General features: G+C 40.6%; 1 protein-coding gene across 12 annotated transcripts in view; it reads right to left on the bottom strand.

The window, feature by feature from the left end:
• DMD (dystrophin) overlaps positions 1-13,531 on the bottom strand; it is a 995,174-nt gene that overhangs the window by 274,909 nt on the left and 706,734 nt on the right. For all 12 annotated transcript variants that reach the window (XR_008330242.1, XR_008330243.1, XR_008330241.1 and 9 more), the window contains one exon: positions 6,394-6,632. Coding sequence is in view for 9 of the 12 variants with exons in the window: in XM_053386964.1 (XP_053242939.1) it covers positions 6,394-6,632 (239 nt within the window). In the remaining 3 variants the exon portion in view is untranslated. The remainder of the gene's footprint in view (positions 1-6,393; positions 6,633-13,531) is intronic.

Genomic DNA, 13,531 nt, shown 5'->3' with positions numbered 1-13,531 from the left:
GATTGGCCAATGTCAGTGGCTAACATGTGGATGTTCCCCGGGAAGTGGGCCCAACTGGCCAATGAGTGCTGCTTGAGCACGCTCCCAGGGGGATAAATTGCCACCCACCTTGACTCTCCTCTTCAACCACCTTGTTTCGCCAGATCCCCCTCCCTCTATATTGGTTTTTGCTTACACTATGACCTCGATATGGACATGGTTGGCAGCTGAATTTGAGGCTGGGCAGGAATTTTTTCCGCTTGGCCATTTGGTTTTCGCCTACCTCATGGAAACCATCACAACTTTGTGACGTTAGGCATTGGGTAGGTCTTCATCTTGGCTGGAGGGGAGGTTGCAGCCTCTGCCTGCCCCTCCTTGGGTAAGGGTACCCTATTAAAGGGATCCAGGAGAAGTTACTTCTGTCTGATGTCCAGGTGGAGGCACTCCTTAAACAGGGAGGGACACCTTGGGGTACCCCTGTTTGATGTAGGTCATAGCCACCCCACCTCCCCACCCCCATTGGGTTTACTTTTAGATGCACTCCCATCAGGCGGGCTGGAGTGGTATAATGTGGCTCTACCCAAACCATTCACATCTGTAACCAATATAAGTTGAGACTCCAAATACTATATGTTGTTGTCTTGTCTGGTTATTTTCTTCCTGGAAACTGCAGGGTCATGGGGTCTTGGCATGCAATAGTTTAATCCCTGCATACTAACCAAAATATGAATCCAGCATAGAAGTAAGACTGAACTCAAAACCCCACCCACCTGTTCTTTTCCTTATCTTTAGCATAAGAGCAACCTTGATAAATGGTAACATAAGCTGCTATCATCATGATGATAATCAAGTTTCTTTATAAGCACATTTTAAAAAACCTAATTATAACAAACACAATAAATAAAAACCTTTAAAAATGTATATAAATAAAAGACAGGTCTAGCAGACTCTGCCCCACCAAAAGAGGTCACTATAGGGGGTTACATGAACAATGTTGGGGAATGGTGGTGCGGACAGCAAAGGGGGGGAATGGAAATTTTTTTAGAGTAACAAAAAGTAAATAAAAATTAGTTAAAATATATTTAAGACATATGGGGGGATCAGAACAAAATGGTTATTTCTTTGGCCTTATCCATAAGGCAGCAATTATAATTTTGATTGGGGGAAAGTTTAGGAGGCTAGTAACTTCATCAGTGTTGTTGCCAGTACTACCATTTAGCATTACATAGAAGGTACTAGCATTATTTGTCTCTTGTAATTAGGGGGGAATCAGAAAAGGTGCTGGGCTGATTTTGAAAGGTATAAAAGGGAATTGTAAGCTCTCAGCAATTATTCTGAGATATGGTCCTTTATGTTTTACACTTATTGCACCTAGTGCATTTTTATATGGAATGGGAACAGGCGTGAAGCAGCAAACTAGATCAAAGGGCATTTCTGATTATGTTTCTGACAGATTTTTAAAGTGATTTTATAGAAGCTGACATCAGAGAAAAGCTTAGCATCCATGCTTCACAAAACTGGATTATTTATACCTTTGTTATAAGGCAATCTTTTGTGGTGAGAAAAGGGTAAATTTTAAACAATTTTCTCTTCTCTCCTGAGTAAAGAAACAGTTCATCTATGTTTTCACCTTGGGGGTTCTCCTAGGTTTATTATCTGTTCCTAGTTGGGGATTTAGAAATAATCTTGCCTCAGAAAACAGATAACAAAGATCCAATTTTCTCCTATTTAGACAGATTTTAAATAAATTTCTGCAAGCAATATATTATTTCAAAATCCCAAGCCTTTGGTCTGCATAAATGTAAGCTGATGGTGCCATGTACATACTTTTATTGTAAATATTGAATTATATATAAATAAAATATTTCAGCGTGGTAAAATAAATCACACGTTTAGACAATACCTGATAAATGGGAAAACCTAAGTAAGCATTCTTTGTTAAAAGATGAAAAAGGAAAGCAAAATCTGGATTTGAATTCTGTCATCTACAGATGAAAGATGGAAAAGACACCCTAAACATAATGAGCATACTTAAGACCTTTTCAAACAAGGTGTAAGCAGCTCATCTTTATGAAGTTCTCACAGAAGTCCCTTATCAACGACAGATCCATATGCCACACATAGGGCACTTTGATAAAAGACGTAGAATCAATTAGGAAAGAAATCATTCTCCCATGCTCCTAAATTCTGTTTACCGCTTTTCAGTTGCACCACGGCACCATCCAACTGCCTCCCTGCCAGGTCCTCAGGCATCGGGAGATGCAACAGTCTCTCCCGCCAGCCAGGGAACAGTTGGATTGGTCCGGTTGCCAAATTAGCCAATGGCAACCAGATCGGGGGATGAGCACATTCTGGGCGCAGGCCTGACCAGGTCTCTCAGGACTTCACTCAGGTCCACCACCAGAATATAAAAGGAATTCCCAATCTAGTATTCTGGTTTCCTTTGGATCTCCCTCCCACCCTTCCTTCAGCTAGGCTTCCTTCAGCTATCCATCACAGAAGTAGGACTGCTTTCCTGACCTTACTATGGATTGAGATTAGTCACCACATTCGGGGCTGGGGAGGAATTTGTCCTTCAGGTTCATTGGCTGACATTGGGGTTTTTGCCTAGCCCATAGCAATCGGAACAACTCCGGTGGCGAAAACGTTGGGTAAAAGCCTTAGTCATGGTTGGAGGGAGGTTGTATGCTTTGCCTGCCCCTCCAAGGATTGGAGTACCCCATTAAAGACTTCTTGCTTCTACTGAACTACTGCTCCTTACTCACCCAACCACCTTTCCACCATGCCTGCTGGAATCTGGCTAGACTTGACTTTGTTTCAATCCAACTCAGAGGAAGCTCTGAGTTGGATGAAGTTACACGTGACCCAAATTTGTTTCTGAAGCTACTGTAGGCAGCTTCAACCTGAGTCTCTTTCATGAAACAGCTCTCCTCAATCTGCTATTCCCCTGAGAGGAAAGGTTCTATTGGCAACAATGGTAGCTTCCCAGCTGGAGCTAAGAGTAGCTCATGGAGGTGATTTTAATCAGGGATGTCATGTTAAGGGAAAATGTTAAAAGTCTCTTTCTGCTTTTTTTAAAACAATACTCCATGTAAAATAGCTTACTCTTCTAAAACTGCTTTATCAAAAACAAAAAAAGTTAATTCATACTTTCCCATTGCAGTAATCTTGTTTTCCTGGAATCATGTCTTTTTCCTGAGAATATATTTCTCCTGTAACCCCTGAAACATCTTAGAAAATGAACAAGCATTTAATTTGGTCCTTATAGTTTTGATTTGCATTCTATGATTACAATTGGACTACAATTTTCTGCTTTGCACATTACATGGGAAAATAAGCTATTCAATTACTTTTTTATAATTATGGAACAGAAAGAAAACTAAGAAATGCATATGCTACAGAGATAGCATACGTTCTGCAAGCAAGCAAGAACACAATAAAACTTTTTTACTTTGTTAGATTATTAAGAATATAGCAATCCACCCACAAATTTTATTGTTTCTGATGAACAGTTTATTTCCAATTCGACAAAGCAAATTGTTCAAAACAAAATCTGCAGAAACCATTTTTTTTGTGGCGGTGGGGAGTGTTGTTATGGTTCTGACATGGTGAGGTATGTTAAACTTTTTGCTCTGCAGAAAAATGCAGAAGACCAGAAGTCATTTATCTGAATGTCCCAAGAGCATCATTGTGCAATGATGCCTGCTCCTCAAGTACCTTGAAAATTTTTAGTTTTGTTTGATCTCTTAGTTCCTAGGGCTTATAAGTTCCTAGGGCTTATAAGTTCTAGAAGTACATCCAATCTAACTCTTCTGTTGCTAAGAACAAATGTTTTCAAACACATAATAAATATAGCTACTTTAGATTTACATATATGAAAGGTGAGACTTAAAACCACATGCTGACAACCAAAACAACTCCCCCCCCCCACAAATTCTCTACACTTGTCTGCATGTAATAGAAAAAAGCACTTTAGCAGTGCACATCTCTGTTGGCAACCTACTCATAATAATTATTTCAAAGAATATCAGTTCTCTAAATGGAGGCTAAGGTAATGCTACATTCACTTGCAATACAGTATTAAGCCATTTGTGTGTAAACAAGCTTGCATAATGGTGGCTTGAAGTTCACTGCATCCCACTCCTGCCCTCATTCCCATTGGGGATGCTGATGTAGCCTAGCCATTAATGTTGTACCTTGCAGAAAATAGTACTCCACAGATTTTCTCTCTACATAAATTATACAAAAAGTAGAAAAGAAGGCTTCTCATTTATGCTCAAACTACATGAGGGAGCTAAATCAACCATAACTAAAATGTGGATTTCAGCATATCTAATTCAGAGATGACTTTGTAAGCTCTGAACTCAGAATGTTAGCACTCAAGTTGATTTTAGTTGATTTTATGTCAGTTTTCTTTTTGTACATTGGCAGCAGACAGAAGTCCAGTGGTACCTCGGGTTACAGATGCTTCAGGTTACATACGCTTCGGGTTACAGACTACGCTAACCCGGAAATAGTACCTCGGGTTAAGAACTTTGCTTCAGGATGAGAACAGAAATCGTGCTCCGGCAGCGCGGCAGCAGCAGGAGGCCCCATTAGCTAAAGGTTAAGAACAGTTCCAGGTTAAGAACGGACCTCCGGAACAAATTAAGTACTTAACCCGAGGTACCACTGTAGAAGATTCTGTTCCTTTTAGACCAACACTCACATCACAATATGTTCTACAAAACACAATTGAAGATAAAAAAAACACTTATGTAAAATGAAGAAGCTCCCTTCTCTCCTGCAAACTACCCTGATTGTATCCCAGTCCGAGTAGGGGTGAATACTGTAGCATAAAATTATACACCTACAAACTTAGTGTAAGGGCTACATGTGGAGATGAAGGCCCTGAAGACTATGGAGATGCCTGGAAACCTAAAATTATGTTTGTGTGTATGTATTGAGACGAATAATCCTAAGAAGTTTTATGAAGATTTAGAGTAAGAGGCCTGGGTTATGTGACCAGGAGTAAAGGCACTGGACACTGCAAATCCTAGTGAAAATGAAGGTTAATATTAACTGTGGTTAAGAGATCAACCCCAGCCCTGAGACTTGCTCATATGCATTTCATATACTTTTTGAAAAGCAACCTGATCAATTTATGCTCTAATTTACTGAGGTTATTTACTGAACATTTACTGAGGTCATGTTCAATGAAAGGTCCTGTAAGGGATATATATATATCCCCAATCACAAATGGGTAAGGCTTAGTATGATCTTCTGAAATAAGGAGTAAGTGAACTTAATAAAAAAAAAAAAAATGCTGAGATAAAGCCACAATCAAGTTATGTATCGTAACATAGGATATGATAGCTCCTGGTCACATGTTTTTCACCTGGACTAAAAAAAAGTTTGCACATTTAGATAATATTTAGCATTTGCATTGTTGCCCTTAGCAGAAAAGAGTCAGTGCTAACATAGCACTATCTATGTAAGGGGGCGGGTCCTAAAGTCTAAGACTCTTACCCAAAGGATCATCATTTTCATACAAGTAAGGTCTAGCTTTTAATTAAAAACATTTCATTGTATATTAGCAACTTTCTGATTGCTTGTTACACATATACTTTTTTTAAAAAACAACCCATGCCTTAAATAGACTAAATTAGAATTTGCATTTGAAGGAGACAATGTTGTATAACAAAGAGTCTGATGCACTCTTGAAAGGATCAGTGGAATGGAAGTGAAGCACTTAAAGTTTTGCTCATGCAAGCTAGATATTTTATATTGAGCGTTGTTAAATCTAGGAGGCAGGTAATTACTTTCAGGCTATATAATAAACAAATTACTTTTATTGCACCAGAGTTGCTGAAGTTAAAGTTTTGTTTTTGTCCATGCTTCTATATTTCCACATTTTTGTGTGTTTTCAACGATAAGTAGCACTTTAAAAGTTTGCTGACAAAACACTTGCATTAATGAGCTGCTCTTTTCTTTAAGGGGATTGAGAAGCTTTTTGTAATAGCATGACAGCAGGATACAAACCTCTCAGAAAGTTCTTAGAGAAATATTCTAACATAAAAAGGTAAAGAGATGTTGGTTTATTCTGCTTGCATCATGTAATACTCAACCTATTTACTGACTTCTGAGAAAGTAGTATATTGATGTCTAAATATCAAAGTAACTGGTTCGCTGTAAAGGCAATATATAGACTGATCTCACTGTTTTGATCTTTTACCTTTATTTTCACTCTGCAAATCTTAATAATTGTCATATACATTTGAAAACTGGTATAAAGCAGAACAGATTCGCATTTAAAATTCATTTGCTGAAGAATATGTGTGCAATGTATACTAATATACTTCCTGTTTAAATTGTTCCATTTGTAGCAGCTATTTCTGTCAGGCATAAAATTCAGTATGTAGATATTTCACATACCTTTTGTTTGATGATCATGTCATTGATTTCGTCAAGATCGCCTACAGTCACTATTTGGGATTTTATCACTCGATCCAATAGAGAAAGCCAGTCAGTGAGGTCTGCCCATGCCTTATTGAATTCAGCCAGGGCTGGCACCTCCAGAAGCAAAGATGATGGCATTTCTTGTTTGGAGATGGTAGTTTCCTTGGTTACCAGAGTTTGCGTTACCACAGTAACAGTTTGGCCAGGAGAAGTTACTGAAAGGGAAGAAAAATGCAGTGACATTGAATAAAAAAGCTAAGATCAATAATTTAATTTACTGACATAGTTATTCACTATAATGATAATTTTAGCAAATTCACGTGATGTCTACGTTAACCGTGGACACCAAGGGTATTCTCTTTCCTTTAAAGTCATTGATATGTATTTATCTGTTGTTGTTTTTAATGTAAAATATTTGGAAGCTGTGGGAGCCAGGGTGGGAGCCAGAAAGCCCTGGCCGAGGTTTGTAGTGCCACCTGGTGTCTTGCTGACCCAGTGACCAGCATGTCTGTGTCTTACAGTGTATTGGGATTGTATTGACCTTAAAAGGAGTTGTGTTTCCTCTGGGCAGTGTTGACCCTATATGGTGTGGGTGGGTTTAAGCTGGCCAGATGAGATAACATGAGACACTGGCAAGCAGCCATGCGGCTGGAGAGAACAAAGGGTAATAAAAACGGACTGGAGAGGAGAAGATGTCTGAAAGAGCTGCTCCATCAGTCCAAGGAAATAAGCTAGCTCTCTGCGTCTTTATTTTATGCTGAAAAGCGCCATTTGTAACGGCTGGCCCGACAAGTGGTGCCCCGTGTGAGGCTGAATAAAAGATACGACTGAGGTTTTTAAAAGAGAGCTAAGAAGCAAGTTTGAAGCAAACAGTCTGGGCCAGACTGTGAGAAGATTTTTGATCCAAGCAGTGGATATTCATCGACTTACCTCGCCTGGAAAAGGCTGCAAGCGCTATTCATCTACGGATCCAAGGTTAGTCGATCCCTTAAATATTGATTTTAGAAAAATGGGCAGCTCTTTGACTACTCCCCAACAGAAATTTTTAAAAGACTTAAAATTTCTCCTCTCCTGCAACAAATTGGAAGTTCCTGAGGGAGATTTGATACAGCTCATTCTGTGCATTGATGAACATTGCCCCTGGTTTCCTGCAGAAGGAACTTTGGAATTAAAACATTGGGACAATATTGGAACACATTTTCATGGGCTTCCCAGCATTGGTGTACGGAATTTAAATGCATGGTGCAAGGTTCGATATGCTATGGGTTCTTTATCACCAAAAAATATCTCCATAGCTGCATTGCCAACACAGGCTTCAGCTTCTTTAATTCAGCCTGCTGTCCTGCCATGTGTTCCAGCCCTTGCTTTGCCTGCAGCCCCAGATCCCAAACCTCCAGACTGCAGTTCCTCACCAGAAGACCCAAATCTGCAAAAATACCGTGGTCTGGCTGGAAATGATCCTGCTCTTTCAGCAGCAGCAAAAGCAGCTACCCCTTTGCAACGTGCAGTATTTGCCTGTTCCTTAACTCAGGATACTAAGGCATTCCCTGGTGTTCCAGCAGGAATTCAAGCCCAGCTTTTGGCTCCAGATGAATTCAAGCCTTTGGCACGTACAGTTTTACCCCCATCAGCTGGTGTATTGTTTGCTCACGAATGGGAAATTGCCTGTGGTGTTTATGCTCCTGCTTTACTGCAACAAATCAGAGGAAAAAATCCTAATCCTACCCTCGCAGATGTGATGGATGCTATGATGGAGCATGGCCCCATTGCTCAGGCTTCAGTACAAGCCACACTGCTGCAGATCTTATTGAGGGATACAGCTCTTGCTGCTAAACAAGCAATGAGAAAAATCCCAGAACCTAGAGAATCATATCCTTCCTTTATGGACAGGCTGATTACAGCAGTGAGTAGCCAAATTGAAAATCCTGAAGCCAAACAAATAATTATCAAACAATTGGCCTTTGAAAATGCCAATGAGGATTGTAAGGTTGCGTTGCGCCCGATAATACACCTTCCTGCCACTACGATGCTACGCATTTGTCAGTCTGTTGGTACAGCCACCCACAAGGCTCAATTGCTGGCAGCAGCGCAAGATAAAAACCAGCCTGTAGCCATGAATACAACATTTCCAGCATGGCAAACCAAGATCACTGATACCTCAGTGTGGGTAGAACAGTGGCCTCCACCAAAAGAAAAAACCGCAGCAATGGCACCATCTCGTTTCTGAACAGCTTATCTCTGAACAATTGACTTTTAGCTACATTGAAACATTTCTATCCCACTGGATCCAGCAGACAGGAACAGTTTGCTTTTACATTGCCAGTATATAACAATTTGCAATCCACCCAGTGATATCAGTGGATTGTTCTGCCACAACAGCATGTGGAACTCCCCTACACTTTGCCAAAATTTTGTGAATGAAGCATTGAAACCTTTCCGCATGCGCCACCTAGAGGTGCTGAACACAAGCTGCATCTGGCAGTATTTGCTACACCATTGTTGCCAACAGGAAATTTATATGCTCAGACGGACAAGAAGAAGACTATCTGCATTATAGAATGGTTACATTTACCTCATACCCCTTTGAAGAACATTTATTCAGCAAATGAATCCACATCAGACAATTGTTATCAAAGGACGTTCACGTGCTATAGCTTTGAGCAGTTTTGATGTTGCATCAATTTATATGCCATTTTCACAGACTGAACAGCAGCATTTATTGATCACAAATGCTGCCATGCAAATTGTTTTGGCTGATTTTATAGGTCATCATTTTTAATCCTCCAAAGGATGACCGTTTGACATTTCTGACACAAGTCACTTATATTTTGACAAACCCCTTGTCTCTCACACTTCTCCCCTCTGCATTAATCCTCTTCACAGATGGAACAAGAAGTATGGGGGTGGTGATGTGGGAGGAGGGAGGAAAATGGGAAAGTTTATTTACCTCTTCACAGTCTTCTGCCCAGCGAGCAGAGCTAGCGGCTGTGATTCTTGCCTTTCAATCCTTTCCTACTCATTCTTTCAATCTTATTGTGGATACTCAGTATGTATATCGCTTTTTGCTATTTTACCAATATCTTATATAACTCCTTCCTTGGATTCTGACTTGTTTTCCTTGTTTCTTGCCCTGTAGGCCTTACTTCAGCACAGAGAGTTCCTTATTATGTTGCACATCTTCGCTCCCACACATCACACCCAGGGTATTTAGCAGAGGGAAATTCAAGAGCAGATTCAGCTCTGAAGAACATTTCTGCCTTCTCTCTTTTCTGATCCTATACTATGTTATAACAACCTTCATCTCCCTGCGAAAGCATTGGCTAAGCAGTTTTCTATTCCTTTGGCCCAGCATATATTTCTAAAACATTTTCGGAATTTTGTATGTTGTGGAATGTGAAATTAACTCATGGTATACACTTTAACTCCATAGGGCAAGCGATAGTGGAAAGAGCGCACCTGATGTTCAAAACACTATTGCTAAAACAGCTTGGCGGCCGAAACATCCAACAGCACTCATTCCTTCAGCTGTTCACCAAGTTCTTTTTGTGTTTAACCATCCTTATATCCAAATACTAGGACCCATACTCCCGCGGAATTGCATTTTAGGAAGGAGGAGGCACTCCCCCACCCCTTGGTGGTGTACAGACGCTTGCCTGATCCCGCATGGCATCGACCTGTCCCGCTGATCACGTGGGGACGAGGGTACGTGGCAGTGGATGTCGAGGACAAGCCTTTATGGGTTCTAGCTCGATGCGTGCAGCCATGGCAAGTCCCTTCAACTGCAGAAGTGCTTCCTAACCATTTGCCTTGCCATCCTTTGCTGCACCATTATACAAGGAAGAGAAGCAGACGACACGGTCCAGTTGAAACCACCATATTTCACCTTATTGGCTGGCAAGCAGCAGTTGCCTGAATCCTACACTGGCTGGCAGTATTCACGGCTCAGCCACTCTCGAACTATAAGAACAGTGTTGTTGAATGGGACTTTAAGGGTGAAAATTATCATAAGATATGGAGGAATAATATTTTTGTACAAGTTATGATTAAGTTTATTAGTTTATTGCATGCTTCTACATGTTGGGTATGTATGCCTGCCCCCAGTTATTTTCAAATTAAAGAGGGAAAGAATCATGGGGCATATATCCAAACTGTCAATATACATTGAAATTCATGTTTAATAGCTCTTGTTCTCTTACAGGAACATACAGTGACCAATCTCAGTGCTATAGAAGTGACACCAGTGCATGGCTAATAAACTAGAAAGGAAGCCTACCATGCAGCATGGAATCAGAATTCTTATATTCTTGGCTTCCAGATGGAAGTTGGCTTCGACATTTATTGATTATAGTGATTATTATAGTAGTTATTTGCATTATTTTGTGTTGCTATATACAATGTATTCATTCTTTAATTTCTGTATGTACTGCATGGTTCTCCAGTCCACGGCCCGCTTCCGGTGTCAAAAGAGTCGCTTATCACGCTCGACAAAGCCATTGGTACTGATATATATGATTATGCTTAAAATATAAAGAAAGAGGGCATGTGGGAGCCAGGGTGGGAGCCAGAAAGCCCTGGCCGAGGTTTGTAGTGCCACCTGGTGTCTTGCTGACCCAGTGACCAGCATGTCTGTGTCTTACAGTGTATTGGGATTGTATTGACCTTAAAAGGAGTTGTGTTTCCTCTGGGCAGTGTTGACCCTATATGGTGTGGGTGGGTTTAAGCTGGCCAGATGAGATAACATGAGACACTGGCAAGCAGCCATGCGGCTGGAGAGAACAAAGGGTAATAAAAACGGACTGGAGAGGAGAAGATGTCTGAAAGAGCTGCTCCATCAGTCCAAGGAAATAAGCTAGCTCTCTGCGTCTTTATTTTATGCTGAAAAGCGCCATTTGTAACGGCTGGCCCGACAGGAAGCCACCTGCAAGGATAAAAACCTTTCCAAGGCAGCTTACAGAACAAAAGAATAAAATACAACCAATACAACAACAACAACAACAACAAAATCATTAATAAAAACCAGCAACAGCATCAAAGCAAACATCCAATCCAACAAATTAAGATACAGCTCAGGGAAAAGCAAGCAAGAATAGGTGGGCTTTTAGGGGTTTCCTAACATCCTGTAATGATGTGTCTTTTTGGACCCCAGCTAGTAATGAGCTCTGTTTATGATGTTAAAATGCAGGCAGGGTGAAGGCAGTTCTTTAAAAAACTTGTACCCAAACCGTTTAGGGCAAAAGTGGGTAACCTTTTGCAGCCCCAGTGCCACATTCATTTTGAGTAACCCTTTGGGGGTCATGGGCAGGGCCTGGGCTAAAAGTGGAAGGTGAAGAACTATAAATTTGATCTGACTTGATAACCTCACCCCTTACTAAGGGTACCTAAAATCCACACTAATTAGCTGCTAGTAAGCAATGACTCCTAGGCTGTTAGCCATGGACTCCAAGCCTCATGTTACACACAAAAGTATGCAGGAAACAACCACTGGCATGTTACCTTGCTGCAAAGAAGCAATGGAAGGATATAATTTGGAGTGTGAAAATGGTGGGGTTCTTCAGCCCTTCCACAACCCATGATACAGCAGTTTTATTTTGCATTTTGGGTGTTGTACTCTATCTTACAATTATCCTGAAAATATTATTATCTTATAACTAATGTTGTTGCGGGGGCTGAAGCTTGTGTAAGCCACCTTGTGAGTTCCTGACAAAGGTGATATTTGAATGTATCCACACTTCACTCACAGTAATTCTCATGGAAACAAATGAAACCTCAGAAAGAAGAAACACTATGATGAATCTGCAGAAGGACAACTGGACACCTTCATCTGCCCCAGCTGCAACAAAACATGTACAGTATCTCCCATATCAGTCTCTACAGCCACAGCAGATGCTGTGATCTTCCAATAGATTTACTTCACCTCCAAAGGCGAAGTCAACTCCTCTACCGTCTCCCAAAACAGATGGATGCCAACCACTAGCTACCAGGTAGCTATGTGCAGGACAGCAAACTAAAATTTATTTTAGCTGCCTATAATGAAATTTCTATTTTTTCTAGCTAAATGTAATCTCTATATGTTAAGTGCTACATTTCCTCCTTTAATATATATTGGATTCAAGACTTGGTAGAAAAAAACTATAAAAACCAAGTTCAAAAAAAACCTTGGAACTACTGGCTGCATATTAATCGACCAGATGTGGAGCAACAAAACCAGCTACATTAGGACACAACAGTTTGCTAATGTCTCCATGGCAACCTCTCCTGTTATCTTAGAAGAAAGCATCAAAAGTTATCCTGCCATGAGCAAATGGTAAGCTGAAAAGATGCTTCTGTTGATCCTTTCCCAACTTTTGAGGTAGCTGCTACGAGCAGACACAAAGCATCTAGGATATAATTCAACAATTAATGTACTAGATGTGCATAGCTAAGAAACAATTTGCATAATAGGTTGCAGGGAGTAAATGTTATTTATATGCACCAGTCTAAACACATAGAATATCTGTGTAAATAACCCCACAAAAATTACTATCCTGCAAGATTATTTATTAGCCTGCTTAGATGCTACCAGAGCTTGCATTTCCTTACATAGTGAGTTTAACCCACTTCTTCTTAGCCACAACAGATACACAGATGACTAGTCTCTTAGTAGTGCAATAATAAAATTTGCCTTCTATAAAGTGAATGGGGGAAGAAATGACTGGTCCCTCCACAAGGTTGTCCTGGTTGTCTATGAGTTCCAGGCACATGGTTAAATACAGAGTGGGCAAAGAATGCTTGCAACCCAGTACAGTGGTGCCTCTGGTTACGAACTTAATTCATTCTGGAGGTCCGTTCATAACCTGAAACCGTTCTTAACCTGAGGTACCACTTTAGCTTATGGGGCCTCCCGCTGCCACTGCATGATTTCTGTTCTCATCCTGAGGTAAAATCCTTAACAAGAGGTATTACTTCTGGGTTAGCGGAGTTTGCAGCCCGAAGTGTTTGTAACCCGAGGTGTTTGTAACCCGAGGTACCACTGTACTATCTCCCCACAGGTGTACGAAACATTGACATTAAAATATTCTGCATGTATAGACCAACACATGCAGCTGGAAAATGTGCAAATTTATCCTGTGCCTAC

The sequence above is a fragment of the Podarcis raffonei genome, chromosome 4, assembly GCF_027172205.1.
Source record: "Podarcis raffonei isolate rPodRaf1 chromosome 4, rPodRaf1.pri, whole genome shotgun sequence".
Taxonomy (NCBI): Eukaryota; Metazoa; Chordata; class Lepidosauria; order Squamata; family Lacertidae; genus Podarcis; species Podarcis raffonei.
The sequence above is the reverse complement of the archived record's forward strand: the minus strand, read 5'-3'. Positions and strand labels throughout refer to the sequence as shown.